The 15,253-nt window shown below is 40.6% G+C and overlaps 3 protein-coding genes across 3 annotated transcripts; all 3 read left to right on the top strand.

The window, feature by feature from the left end:
• The first annotated feature begins 958 nt into the window (after nt 1-958).
• LOC110106942 lies at nt 959-6,978 on the top strand. The gene is made up of 2 exons (XM_028693424.1): nt 959-1,203; nt 6,718-6,978. Exons 1-2 carry the CDS (start codon nt 959-961, stop codon nt 6,854-6,856), a joined length of 384 nt encoding a protein of 127 aa, XP_028549257.1. The 3' UTR covers nt 6,857-6,978.
• LOC114579299 lies at nt 2,142-5,814 on the top strand. The gene is made up of 2 exons (XM_028693423.1): nt 2,142-4,238; nt 4,313-5,814. The coding sequence occupies exons 1-2, from the start codon at nt 3,811-3,813 to the stop codon at nt 4,467-4,469; spliced, it is 585 nt and encodes a 194-aa protein (XP_028549256.1). The 5' UTR covers nt 2,142-3,810; the 3' UTR covers nt 4,470-5,814.
• Nucleotides 6,979-8,328: 1,350 nt separating the features above from the next.
• On the top strand, nt 8,329-14,243 carry LOC110106627 (ankyrin-3-like). Its single transcript, XM_028693414.1, has 2 exons — nt 8,329-10,442; nt 12,366-14,243. The coding sequence occupies exons 1-2, from the start codon at nt 9,124-9,126 to the stop codon at nt 14,008-14,010; spliced, it is 2,964 nt and encodes a 987-aa protein (XP_028549247.1). The 5' UTR covers nt 8,329-9,123; the 3' UTR covers nt 14,011-14,243.
• The last annotated feature ends 1,010 nt before the right edge of the window (nt 14,244-15,253 follow it).

The raw sequence follows: 15,253 nt of genomic DNA, 5'->3' as shown, positions 1-15,253 counted from the left end.
ATCAAGTCGTCATATGGAGAACTTTTATTACGTCCTGTGTAAGGACGTAGAGGAACGTCCGGTTGGAGGCAAAATCCCGCCAAAAAACTCGGTATTTGCTTGATACAACTAGGTATTATGTGATGTTAACGAGGAATACCGCTCTTTGAAGACTAATACCGAGTTATACCGAGCTGTACCGAGAAATACCGAGTTGTACCTAGTTTTTCTAGGAAAAACTCGTTACAACTTTTGTATAACTCGGTATTTCCCGGTTTAGCTCGGTATAACTCGGTATTGGATCTTCAAATGATGGTATTCCTCGTTATTGTTTGGTATTGCTCGGTATTTGCTCGGTACAACTCATTTTTTGGCGGGATTTGGCCTCCGACCGGACGTTCCTCTGCATCCGGTCGGAGGACGTAATAATTGTTCTCATATGGATGGCCACATATCCATGTGGTAGTTACGTTGCCATCCACATGACGAGGACTTGATCTATTTCGCTAATTTATTTTTATCCTCTTTTTTAATATTTAAATTTATATCTATTCTTGTTTTAAAATTTTACCTACTTATCAGCCCTAACTTTCTCCACCAGGTTCATCACTCATCTAGTCATCTGGTCTAGCACAACCAAACTTGATCCTCAGGCTAGCTCCTCGCAAACCGCTCAATTAAATATCTCTATAATCTTATCCCCTCTCTCTCTTTCTCAATTATTGGGTCAGGTCATCGAACATGTTCGGAGCCCAATAAAAATGCAACATATCATCTTCTACTCGGTATTGAGTGATATCGAGCTCAGTACTGCTCGGTACTCAGTACTTTACAGTACCGAGCTCAATACTGCTCAGTATTGCGAATACCGAACGTAAGCTGTGCCCGGTGACGTGACCCAATAATTCCCCCCCCCACGTCGGGTGTCCGAACCCAATAATTTGCCCTCTCTCTCTCCCCCCTTAGCTAAGTAGCCACCATGCCACTAATGCTGGGAGCAAGTTCTGGCCTGATTGCCGCCGGCGTTCCACGCTCGACTACGTTTCGATGCCAGTTCTCGCCGCCACTTCCGGCGGCCAAGTCGGAGTCTGGCGAGACCAACGACGGGCTTCAGATAGGTTCTCCGATGGTTATTGTGCAAGCGCCGCCGACGCTAAAGACCGCTGTTCCTATGCCGTCTCTGAAGGTCAACAACGGGCAGGTCAAAGCTGGTGATGTTGGGAGGTATGCGATATTTTCTATTATTCAGTATTCCTGAACCCCAAAATAAATTAAATTATATTTTATATTATTTAAATTCCTGTACTTCCATAAATTTTAAACTATTTTTTATTAAGCTACTCCATTAAAGTTTTATTTGGTTCAACTCTCTTACTGTTTCTTAAAGCTAATTTTTGTACTAAAAAGTTACTTTAAGAAGCAATAAGAAAGCCATCCAAGACTTAGGCTTCGTTTGGGACAGTTTTATTCCTGCTTATTAAAGCAACATTCTAGTTAAAAAGTTAAAAATTTTGTACTAGAAAGTCGCTTTATGAAGCAGAAAGAAAGCCGTTCCAAATGAAGCCTTAGTTTGAGATAGCTTTGTTATTTTTTTAAGGGAAATTTACATACATACCACTATATACTTAATATTTTACATATCTAACACCTCATACATTAATATTACATATATACCACTCAAATTCCTACTTTATTTCGTTTCTACCACTCCATCTAACGCCTCCTCACGACGTTTCTCTGTGTCCACCCCTTAAGAAGTATTTCTTCCCGCCGAAATTACCGTTGCCGCTAAGTCTCTCATTTTTCCTTTCGTCGGACGTCTCGCATTTTCCACCATATGAAGCTCCTGATTGCATTGTTCTTCACGGTAATTTTTTATGCCGAATTTCCTTCAGGGTTGCTGTAATGACAGTAATAAGAACTGCGAAATGTCGTAGACTAATTAGTCCACAGAGATAAATGATTTTTCAATTAATTAGTCTCCAGGCATTTTCCAATATTCAGGTTGTTCCAATAAATGATTACCTTAGCTCTAGAGATTCATGCACTTATTTTTCTAAGAAATTTTTTTAACTTACATGACATTAATAAATAGAGATAAATGATTTTTCTAAGAAATTTTTTTTATAAAATAAGTTAAAGTATTGAAATAGAAATTGTTTGTTGTTTGAAACAGAAATTTGAAGGAAATTGTTTGTTGTTTGAAACAAATACTGATGTGTTTCAAGACGACCGATTATGTAAGTGTTCAATGATTCATATGCAAGACTTCATAAATGTTCAAATAACATTTTAACCATTGTTAGTGCAGGCTTATGGTGACAATATTGAAAAAAATTTATACGAAGAGCAGAAAGAGTATATTTCTGCTGTATTTAAGTATGGTGGAATCTGGGGTCAAACCAATGACCAACATCGTAAGAGGTACGATGGTGGCAAATAAAGGACTGTTAAAGTTGAGAAAGGACAACTCACAATTTTCACACTTAGAGGGGAGATTGCTAGAATATGCCCATGGATTAAGGGTCATCCATATAATATGTATTATTATATATTTGATACATCACCGAAGGAGTACAAAGAAATCAATTCTGATGTTGAGGTGATTGAGTTCATAAATGTATATAATGATAACTTCTGTGTTGAGATAGTTATTACAATACAAGGAGCAGAAGGACATGAATCAAATTCTACTCTTAAGGAGGTGGTGAGTTCTGAACAAGTAGTTGAATGTTCTTTCAACCATAATGATGTTAGTTTGAGTGCTCCTACATCATGTTCTAAAGATATAGCTATTGGCACATATTTTCCTGATGCAATAAGTTTCAAACATGCTCTACGATCAGTTGCCATCAAGGAGAATTTTGGGGTTAGGATCAAGGCTAGTGACAAGACATGTGTTATTGCTACATGTGCATATCAAGGTTGCAAATGGAGAATTCGAGCTTCACTCTGTGAAGATGATCAATCTTTTGAAGTTAGGAGACTTGAAGGAGATCATACTTGTCCTGGTATCAATCGTGCTGGTAATAAGCTAGCAACTTCTACATGGGTTGCCAATGAAATACAAGATATTGTCAAAAGAAATCCAAATATTCCTCCAAAAGAGATCAATAACAATTTGGAGAAAGAGTACAGTCTGTCATTACCTTACATGAAGCTATGGAGGTCAAGAGAGTAAGCTCGTGATAATATATTTGGGTGTATAGATGATAATTATAAATGGGTTCCAACACTACAAGCTGAATTGATTAGTAGAAATCCTGGATCACACATCACATATTGACATACGTGACAATTCTTTTCAAAGATTTTATGTTAGCTTCAAGGTATGTGCAGATGGATTCAAATATGGTTGTCGACCTCTTATAAGTTTGGATGCATGCCACCTCAAATCCAAGCATCTAGGAATGCTTTTATCAGCTACATCACTTGACGGTGATAATGGTTTATTCCCCATAGGATTCGCTGTTGTTGAGAACGAATCTAAGCAGACATGGCTATGGTTCCTAGATAACTTGGGGGAAACCATTGGTACAGAACTAGAACCCCTTGCTTTCATTTCTGATATGGAAAAGGGTTTAGGCGAGGCCATTAGAGAAGTGTACCCTGGAGCTGAACATAGAATATGTATTCGTCATTTGTGGAAGAATATATAAAAAAAAATTCCATTGCAAAGATGATCATAAACTCTAAGGTTTGGTTTGGGCAGCAGCGAATGCATACACTTGCATAGAGTATAATAACAAGCTATGCGAACTTAGTGTTTTAAATCAGACTATACATGCGTACCTTATTTCATTACCTTACAAGTGGTCGCGAAGTTAGTTTATGGTTGGGATTTACCACTCTACCAATACGAATAATTTTGCTGAATCATTCAATGCATGGATTGGGGAAGCTAGAACTAAACCTGTTGTCGATTTGATTGACTTGATTCTTGGTAAACTCATGGAGCAAAGGAGTGCACGTAAGATGACGAGTTTGACATGGCACCGTGAATTAGTACCTCATGCAGAAGAATACATTAGAGAAATTACTACTAGAAAAGAACAATTATTAGTTCGGCAGTCTAGTTTGTACATGGCCGAAGTTGAATCCCTCCATTCAAGACATATTGTTGATGTCGAGAACAAAGACTGCACTTGTAATGTTTGGCAATTAACAGGACTTCCTTGCATTCATGCCATAGCTTTCATTGGGATGAAGGAGCATCCGTTGTGGCATACATATGTTAATGATTACTACTACGTTTACAGGTAATATTTACATTTCATAAATGAAACTTTCAATTGCAGCGCCACATTAGGTGTACTAATTACAAGTGCTTTAGGTATCGGATGGCGTACGAAGGAGCAATCGCCACATTACCTGGGAAGGATCAGTGGCAAGTAGTTAATGATGTGGTAGAGCTTGGAGTACCAAATACATCTAGACCTAGAGGAAGACCCAAAAGAAAAAGATTGCCTAATTTTTTGGAAAAAGGATAAGAAGGTCCATAAATGCAGCAGATATGGTCTTTGGGGTCATCATCGAAGTACATGCAAGAATCCATTAAGGAGTACCATTGATGACGCATTATTATCACAAGTGGGTCAACCAAAACGAGCTAAATTGCCAAATTTTTTACAAGCTGGTCAATAGCAGGTTATACAATAGCTGCATCTTGCCATATCTTGCAATATCTTGCCATATCTTGCCATAATAGCAGGTTATATAATTCAACAGCAAGTTTTACAAGCTCTGATCAATAGCAACATATACTCCATTCTGCCTTGAGCTAATACCGGATATTGGAACTACTTGGAGCCAATATTGGAAAAACCTGGATATTGGAACTACCTGGAGCCAATCCGAATTGGAGCTATTACTGGATTTTGACATCCGAACGGAACTGCAGCTACTACCGGAACCGGAGCTTTCATCTTATATTGTTGTTATAAAAATGCTAAAAAGTAATTAGATGAATATAAACACACTGTCATATCTATAATTTGGAATACAAACTCCATTGCTCAAAGTTTTTATAATTCCACAAAAACTAAAATTACATGATTCCTTTTCATACAATAGAAGGAGATAATTTCTCCAAGATACACCAAAGTTTGCTTCGCATTCCACAAAAGCAAGCACAACATATGCTTGAACACAACATAACACTAACCAAAATAAACTCGTACTGTAATGTCGATAAAAACCATCACTAACAAAACTTTCAACGTCAGACGAATCGAGTCAAAATTCTTAGAATTCCTTGCTTCATATGCCTTCAATTCGTAATGTGTGACATAAGATGGGTCTTCTTGCTCATCCACCCATTTAAAGTAACTGCAGTCGTCCTCACTTTTATTATAAACACACCTATAAAACTGCCTTCTACTGTTAGGTCCACTGTGACAGGTATACAAGACACATTTTAGATGACAATGGCAGTACACCTTAGAATGTTGCGGCCTGTTTTTCACAACGGAAGAACTCGAAGAACTCATTAAACCTTTTGCAAAACTTGAAAATATGCACAACAGCAGATTGCTTAGCAATTTATAAATTAATAAGAAAGAAAATTTCATCAAATCTGTAATTATAAAAAAAGGTCATCAAATTTGTACTTATAAGAAAATTTCAGCAAATCTGTACTTTTTTTTTCAGCAAATCTGTACTTAAATTAAAAGGTTATCAAATCGTTACATAAGCAAATGTTGCAGCTTTTGAAGCTATAATGCTTTAGTTTTAACTAGGAAAGCTAACAAAATCAATTTAAAGTCCGGTAAAGAACCTTCCTAGGAAAGCTAACAAAATCATTTTCAAAGAAATAATTTCAGAATGAAGAACGACAAACCTGAAATCAGCGGGTAGGTGACGAACAACAAGCTCTCCGAGCAAACCTGGTCATTGAAAAAAAAAAATACGAGAATGCATCAGGAAGACCGGCAAATTTGAACGAGGTCTGGCAAAACAAATCAGTTTGAGCAAAAATGAGAGAGTGCATGAGAGCTTACCTTCCTCCCCTTTTGCAAGCTCCGATTCCTTGCTTCATATGCCCTAACCGACTCTCAGATTCGCGTCCTTATTATGAGGCAGAGAAACGTCGTTCGGAAGGCAGAGAAACGTCGTGAGGAGGCGTTAGATGGAGTGGTAGAAACGAAATAAAGTACGGATTTGAGTGGTATATATGTAATATTAATGTATGAGGTGTTAGATATGTAAAATATTAAGTATACAATGGTATGTATGTAAATTTCCCTTTTTTTAAACCAATTTTTTAGTATAAAAGTTTAAAATTTTATAAAAAAAATATTTAAAAAACAATAAAAAAGTCGTCCAAATGAAACCTAGATGATGAGATTTCATGGGCTCATTTTTTTTGAGTCATATATAAATATTGATTATTACAAAATTACTATTATTTATTTACAATAATACCACTGGAATTTCAAAAATCACAATAAATTACAACAAATATTATAAAGAGTAAAATTGCAAGTTTGTTTTATGGCTTCTCGAAGCATTTTACATAAAAAACATGGAGTGAAAACGTGTTGAAGGCTTCCATGACTATGAGCAGCATATTTGCAGAAATTAGCAGCAAAAGATTATTAAATAAAGCCAGAATCAGTCTTCGTTTGGAAGAGCTTTGTTACTGCTTTTAAAATAATTCTCCACCTAGCTTTTCATAGACTTGCATGAACATAGAATCCTAAGCTTGCTGATTAGTAATCAATGACTAATACTCACCAGGATTGTATCAAGAAAAGCCAAAGATGTGTGGGCTATTCGCCTTGCGATCGGCACGCATCTCATCGACGGCAAGCATTTCAGACCATTGGATCTTGACAATGATAGCTCAGAAGCTGCTCAATCATATAGAAAAGTCTGAAAATGATTAAATTCATCAAGATTGTATAAGCATAAATATACATCCAACATATTAGTACCACTTGTACTGAATGTATTTAACCCTGGGGGGTTCTTTTCAGTAGTTTGTCTGTATCAGTCTTTCAGTTACCTGATTATGATGCAATGCAGTGGAAAGATTAATTAAAAGGTCCATCTAACAGAGAGTTTTTAGTGCAAGGACACAATTAATAACTAAATCTTGGAAGGAATCATGCAGAGAGAAGTGGAAGAACAGTTTTTTTTTTTTGGTAGTTAGCAGAGGGCAATGTTGGCCTCGTTCAGGCTCCTGAATTCCGTTCTGAATGATTTGCTCATTATTTCTGCCTCTGTTAGGGAAAATTATTAGGTCAGGACACCCGATGTAGAGATACGCCCGGTGTCCAATAAAAAATTGACATGTAGAATGTACACGTGTCTGCGGAATTTTAAGTCAAGCGCGTCAAAAGTGCAGGTAAAGCGCATTCAAAGCGCAGTCAAAACGCAGTCTATGTGGCAAATTTTAATTGGATATCTGGACCTATTTCTAGGTCCGGTGTCCGGACCTAATAATTTTCCCTTATTAGCCGGTAAATGTCTGCATAAACAAAATATAGAGAACATCCACATGATTGTTCTTGGAACTTGATCAAATTTGGGTTGATCATGAGTCAATCTTGAGCCAAATTACTCCTACGATAGATTATAAATATTTGGACTCAATTCTAAGGTCAACTGACCACTTTGGGTTTTTTTTATACATTTCTAGGGTTTTGACTTTGACCAATGACCAAAGGGGTTGACAAACACTCATGAGCCCATAGGATGAGTCAAGAGTTTTTATTCAATACTAAGGCTACTAGTTACCTAAGAGAAAACCTAGAATAAAGGGAATTTTGATAATTTTAAGTAATTTTGGGTTTTGACCTAGGGTTTACCTAGGAATTGGCTTGAATGAGCTTATTAACATAAGAATGATTCTCAGAGTTTTATGGGTTCTCTAGTGCTAGACAATGCTAAGTCTTTGGGTACTCCCTTAATATGGATCCTAAAAGCAATTTGTACACAAAGATAGGAAGGCCTAGGTGGCTAAAAAACGGCCGAAGAAAGAGAAGATTGACTCATTAAAAAATGAGGCTAACAGTTGTCATTTCATAGGACGAGTTCTCATTTTTGTTGAATTGAATTTGCTCCGATATATATTCAACTGACAATGATGATGATATTGAGATTACCCAATGACTTCACAATATTAAACTTTTGAAGTCGTCATATGATTATATTCTTTTACATTCATATGGTTCTTAGATAATTCTAAGATTTCTATCAAGAATTTTTTTTTTTTTTCATAAGTCCAAACATATATCTGAATGGTCCATTGCTAAGGCCTTATGTTAATGTCTCTAAGAGGGACCGCATATTTCAAATCTTTGACATTTAGCATCTCATATTGAAAATGAGTGACAAATTTCATAACGGCTCTATAGGTTCTTGCCTGGTTTTCAAGAGAGTTTGTGAGTTCTTTACACGACTCTATTTAGAATATTCCTACAAATTATTAGGTCCGATCACCGGACCTAAATTTTCATTCGGATTCCATGTGCTTTTAGTACTCTTTTAGTATGTTTTTGATGTATTTTTTGAAAAATAGCAGTTAATACACAATTTTAACTGCATATTAACTGTTTTTTTGCTGCTCTTTTACTAAGTATTTAAAAAGTGCAGTAAAAGGGCAACAAATATCAATGAGTAAGATATTTGTTACGCTTTTGCTGTGCTCTTACTATATTTTTGCAAATACTAAAAAAAACAGCTAAATGTAATTAAAATTGTGTATTAGCTGTCATTTACTCTTTTTTTCAAAAATACATCAAAAGTACACTAAGCGCATAAAAAACGCATGAAATACGAACGAAAATTTAGTTCCGGTGACCCGACTTAATAATTTGCCCATACACAGAGCCACAAAATGATTCCCAAAAATACTGTAGCCGTAGGAGCTAAAAATAACGTCCAACCCAATCCAAAGAACGAAGACAAAAGGCATATTCCTCTCAGAGTAATAAAGTAGTCGTCAATCTGTTAATTTGTATTCTCTCTTCTTCGTCATCAAATTCCTCGTCATGTGTCACCTTCTCTTCTCTCCCCAAACTCTTTTAATCCTTCCCCCGTCCTTCTTTTCCTGCTAATTATGCTCTCCAATCTCAATCGCCTAACAAAAATTTCAAATTTTTAGGTAGAATCGAAGAGGAGTAGAGCAAAGTTGCAGAGATGGATCGGCTGGTAAAGCTTGAGCCATCAAACCAGGTGGTGATCCGAATCGAGCCTGGCCAGCGGTGCTACGGCGTGCTCACCCTGCGTAACGTCATGTACACGATGCCGGTAGCCTTCCGGGTCCTGCCGCTAAATCAGGCCAGGTTTACGATCCGGCCACAGACAGGCATCCTCGCCCCCCTATCTACCCTCAGAATCGAAATCACTTACCTGCCTCAGCAGCCTACTGTTCCTCTCATCCCCGACTGCGTTCCGCGATCCGACGATTGCTTCTATGTCGACTCCGTCGTCTGCGTCGGCGCAACTTCCAGCGCACTCGACGCCGTCCCAGCCAGCTGGTTCAATGCAAAGAAGAAGCAAGTATTCACGGACTCCGGTCTCCGCATTTTCTATACCGGATCCGCCGTCCTTGCGCGTTTGATAGAAGACGGGGAAATGGAGAAGGTACGAGAAGTGTTGGAGCAAAGCGATCCGGATTGGCATGCGGCCGACTCCACCGACGCTCACGGCCGAACGCTTCTTCAGCTCGCCATCGCTCGCGGTCGCGCCGACCTAGTGCAACTCCTAATAGAATTCAGCGCAGACGTGGAGGCAGCGAGCCAGGGGAGGTCGCCGTTGGAAGCTGCGGCAGCTTACGGACAGACCATCATTGCCGAGCTCCTCCTTGCACGGGGGGCGTCGACGGCACAATCCCAGAGATCGGCTTACGGCCCACTGCACCTTGCAGCGGCCGGGGGTCATTCAGAGCTTCTGCGCTTGCTGCTGCTGCATGGCGCGGAGGTAGACGCGGTGGCAACGGATGGGCGGACGGCGCTGCATTTGGCCATCGCGGAGAAGCGGCGGGATTGCTCGGAAATTCTAATCTCGGCTGGGGCGAGGGCAGACGCTTGCGGGGCAGGGGGGGACACGCCGCTCCACGTGGCGGCGGCCGCAGGGGATGAAGTGATGGCGAGGCTTCTGATTGCCGGTGGATGCGCGGGACTTAAGGATGCAAGGAATAGGGCAGGAAAGACGGCGTACGATGTTGCGAAGGAGGAACGGCAGCGCCGGTTCTTTGATCTGATGAAAGCAGAAGAAAGTCTAATGGCGGCGGCAAGGAGAGGGGATGTTAGGGCATTATCACGGGCGATCGAGATCGGGGCAGCGGTGGACGGGAGGGATGGATCGGGGTGGACGGCCTTAATGATGGCGGGGTTTAAGGGATGGATGGAGGTGATTAGGCTTTTACTGGCGAAGGGAGCGCAGATTGATGCGAGGGACGAGGAGGGGTACACGGCTCTGCACTGCGCGGTGGAGGCGGGGACGCAGTCTATGTGGCAAATTTTAATTGGATATCTGGACCTATTTCTAGGTCCGGTGTCCGGACCTAATAATTTTCCCTTATTAGCCGATAAATGTCTGCATAAACAAAATATAGAGAACATCCACATGATTGTTCTTGGAATTTGATCAAATTTGGGTTGATCATGAGTCAATCTTGAGCCAAATTACTCCTACGATAGATTATAAATATTTGGACTCAATTCTAAGGTCAACTGACCACTTTGGTATACATTTCTAGGGTTTTGACTTTGACCAATGACCAAAGGGGTTGACAAACACTCATGAGCCCATAGGATGAGTCAAGAGTTTTTATTCAATACTAAGGCTACTAGTTACCTAAGAGAAAACCTAGATAAAGGGAATTTTGATAATTTTAAGTAATTTTGGGTTTTGACCTAGGGTTTACCTAGGAATTGGCTTGAATGAGCTTACTAACATAAGAAGGATTCTCAGAGTTTTATGGGTTATCTAGTGCTAGACAATGCTAAGTCTTTAGGTACTCCCTTAATATGGATCCTAAAAGCAATTTGTACACAAAGATAGGAAGACCTAGGTGCTAAAAAACGGTCGAAGAAAGAGAAGATTGACTCACTAAAAAATGAGGCTAACAGTTGTCATTTCATCGGACGAGTTCTCATTTTTGTTGAATTGAATTTGTTCCGATATATATTCAACTGACAATGATGATAATATTGAGATTACCCAATGACTTCACAATATTAAACTTTTGAAGTCGTCATATGATTATATTCTTTTACATTCATATGGTTCTTAGATAATTCTAAGATTTCTGTCAAAAAGTTTTTTTTTTTTCATAAGTCCAAACATATATCTGAATGGTCCATTCCTAAGGCATTATGTTAATGTCTCTAAGAGGGACCGCATATTTCAAATCTTTGACATTTAACATCTCATATTGAAAACGAGTGACAAATTTCATAACGGCTCTATAGGCTCTTGCCTGGATTTAAAGAGAGTTTGTGAGTTCTTTACACGACTCTATTTAGAATATTCCTACAAATTATTAGGTCCGGTCACCGGACCTAAATTTTCATTCGGATTCCATGTGATTTTAGTGCTCTTTTAGTATGTTTTTGATGTATTTTTGAAAAATAGCAGTTAATACACAATTTTAACTGCATATTAACTGCTTTTTTGCTGCTCGTTTACTGAGTATTTAAAAAGCGTAGCAAAAGGGCAACAAATACTCAATGAGTAAGATATTTGTTACGCTTTTGCTATGCAAATATACAAATACTAAACAAAAAAACAGCTAAAATGCATTTAAAATTGTGTATTAGCTGTCATTTACTCCTTTTTTTCAAAAATACATCAAAAGTACACTACAACAACAAAACAACAACATCAAGCCTTTATCCCACTACGTGGGGTCGGCTACATGAATCCTTTTTCTCCATTGTGTCCTATTAAAAGTCAAATTCTCGTTTAAATCTAAAAAAGAAAGATCATTCCTAATATTTTCTACACTAAGCACATGAAATACGAATGAAAATTTAGGTCCGATAACCCGACCTAATAATTTGCCCACACAGAGGGCCACAAAATGATTCCCAAAAATACTCTACTGTTACTCGGTAGCCCGTAGGAGCTAAACATAACGTCCAACCCAATCCAAAGAACGAAGACAAAAGGGATATTCCTCTCAGAGTAATAAAGTAGTCGTCAATCTATTAATTTGTATTCTCTCTTCTTCGTCATCAAATTCCTCGTCATGTGTCACCTTCTCTTCTCTCCCCAAACTCTTTTAATCCTTCCCCCGTCCTTCTTTTCCTGCTAATTATGCTCTCCAATCTCAATCGCCTAACAAAAATTTCAAATTTTTAGGTAGAATCGAAGAGGAGTAGAGCAAAGTTGCAGAGATGGATCGGCTGGTAAAGCTTGAGCCATCAAACCAGGTGGCTAGTAAAGCTCGAGCCATCAAACCAGGTGGTGATCCGAATCGAGCCTGGCCAGCGGTGCTACGGCGTGCTCATCCTGCGTAACGTCATGTACACGATGCCGGTAGCGTTCCGGGTCCTGCCGCTAAATCAGGCCAGGTTTACGATCCGGCCACAGACAGGCATCATCGCCCCCCTATCTACCCTCAGAATCGAGATCACTTACCTGCCTCAGCAGCCTACTGCTCCTCTCATACCCGACTGCGTTCCGCGATCCGACGATTGCTTCTATGTCGACTCCGTCGTCTGCGTCGGCGCAACTTCCAGCGCACTCGACGCCGTCCCAGCCAGCTGGTTCAATGCAAAGAAGAAGCAAGTATTCACGGACTCCGGTCTCCGCATTTTCTATACCGGATCCGCCGTCCTTGCGCGTTTGATAGAAGACGGGGAAATGGAGAAGGTACGAGAAGTGTTGGAGCAAAGCGATCCGGATTGGCATGCGGCCGACTCCACCGACGCTCACGGCCGAACGCTTCTTCAGCTCGCCATCGCTCGCGGTCGCGCCGACCTAGTGCAAATCCTCATAGAATTCAGCGCAGACGTGGAAGCAGCGAGCCAGGGGAGGTCGCCGTTGGAAGCTGCGGCAGCTTACGGACAGACCATCATTGCCGAGCTCCTCCTTGCACGGGGGGCGTCGACGGCACAATCCCAGAGATCGGCTTACGGCCCACTGCACCTTGCAGCGGCCGGGGGTCATTCAGAGCTTCTGCGCTTGCTGCTGCTGCATGGCGCGGAGGTAGACGCGGTGGCAACGGATGGGCGGACGGCGCTGCATTTGGCCATCGCGGAGAAGCGGCGGGATTGCTCGGAAATTCTAATCTCGGCTGGGGCGAGGGCAGACGCTTGCGGGGCAGGGGGGGACACGCCGCTCCACGTGGCGGCGGCCGCAGGGAATGAAGTGATGGCGAGGCTTCTGATTGCCGGTGGATGCGCGGGACTTAAGGATGCAAGGAATAGGGCAGGAAAGACGGCGTACGATGTTGCGAAGGAGGAACGGCAGCGCCGGTTCTTTGATCTGATGAAAGCAGAAGAAAGTCTAATGGCGGCGGCAAGGAGAGGGGATGTTAGGGCATTATCACGGGCGATCGAGATCGGGGCAGCGGTGGACGGGAGGGATGGATCGGGGTGGACGGCCTTAATGATGGCGGGGTTTAAGGGATGGATGGAGGTGATTAGGCTTTTACTGGCGAAGGGAGCGCAGATTGATGCGAGGGACGAGGAGGGGTACACGGCGCTGCACTGCGCGGTGGAGGCGGGGCAAGCTGAGGCAGTCGAGATGCTCGTGAAGCGTGGAGCGGATCTGATGGCTAGGACGGCGAAGGGGAAGACGGCGGTGGAGATCGCCGGAGCGCTTGGGTATGTAGGGATCGTGAGGATACTTGTGCGGGGTGGGGTCGTGAAGGTGTGCGAGCAAGCAGCAATGGTGGTAGAGGTGAGGCCAGTGTTGGGAAAGGGGAAAAAGAATGGAAATCGGATCGCCTGCGGAAGCGGCGGCGGCGGCCGTGGCGGTAGGGTAATGAGAGCGGGGTTCGTCGATCGGACGACGCAATGGCGGTGGCGAGCTATGAACGGCGGGGAATTTGGGAGGAGGGTGATTTTGTAATTTCGTAAATGATGTTCGAGTAATTACTTAACTAACCAAAAAATGCCAAATTTTCAGGAGGATCTCTTTTTTTTAGGAACTTTTTGGATTTAATAAATTCTGTAAATCCGAATTTATTAAATTAAAATTCTGAAAATTTTGGCAAAATTTTTTTTCTAAGGTTAGTAAATCTTGATAAATTGTTTAGTAATGTAACTCAAGATTTATGTAAATAAATTTATAATGAAATAATATAATCACACAAAAAGTTACATTATCATTTTATTTTATTTATTACATGTGCTTCTTATAATTTTTTTATAACCAAATCTATCTATTCATAAGGAAAGAGAAAAAAGAAAAGAGAAAAGAGAAAAAAGAAAGTTGAAGACATAAAATTCAATGGAGAGAAATAGCTCAGAGATCAAAGATTGTAGCTTGAAAAAACATTGAATGTGAATGGCGGCAACAGAATCATCAGAGGGTGACGTTGATGAGAGTTCATGTGAGTAGCGCTCTACTCTTGGAGTTTGTTTTGATGCTCGACACTCTTGTTTTCCCTTTTGTCATCTCATATTTCATCTCTAGGTTATTTACCTTCGGCCAATTGCCTGTTGAACTTAAGAGGAAAGCGATGTGAAATCACGATTTAACTTATTGGTAACACACACAACATATGATGAAGTTTTTCATATGGTATTAGTGGAGTCTAGCTCATATGCTTTAGTAATGTATGTGAAAGTTGTCACGACCCAACCCGACCGGGACGGATCCCGCTCGCATCGGGCCGCGACGGAACCTAAACTTGAAATCCATGATCTGATTTTGGAATTTGCTTCAGAACTTTCTTCCAAATATTACACAGACAGAAAAACACAAAGCTACTATAAACATCCAAACACAGAAAAGTTCATCTATTATTTCTTTCCTCAAAATAATCATATATATATACAGTACATGGCTTACGGACAGAAAGAACAGAACAGAACAGAAAAGTCATGACTGTACAAAAATCAAAAGTATCAAGTACCTAATCACAGATCAGACTCTGAATTGCTAATCCACGACTTCATTCCCTTTCTCAGAACCTGAAAACCATGCAGAAAATAAGGATGAGCTAACAGCTCAGCAAGACATCACTCACCAATCAAAATCCTCAGAAATCCACATCATAAAAGTATCAGTACAGAATTCGAACAATCGTACAGAGATCGTACAACAGACAGAACAGATAACAGCTCAATTAGAAATCAAACATCGGATA

The sequence above is a fragment of the Dendrobium catenatum genome, unplaced genomic scaffold (assembly GCF_001605985.2).
Source record: "Dendrobium catenatum unplaced genomic scaffold, ASM160598v2 fragScaff_scaffold_273, whole genome shotgun sequence".
Lineage (NCBI taxonomy): Eukaryota > Viridiplantae > Streptophyta > Magnoliopsida > Asparagales > Orchidaceae > Dendrobium > Dendrobium catenatum.
The sequence above is the reverse complement of the archived record's forward strand: the minus strand, read 5'-3'. Positions and strand labels throughout refer to the sequence as shown.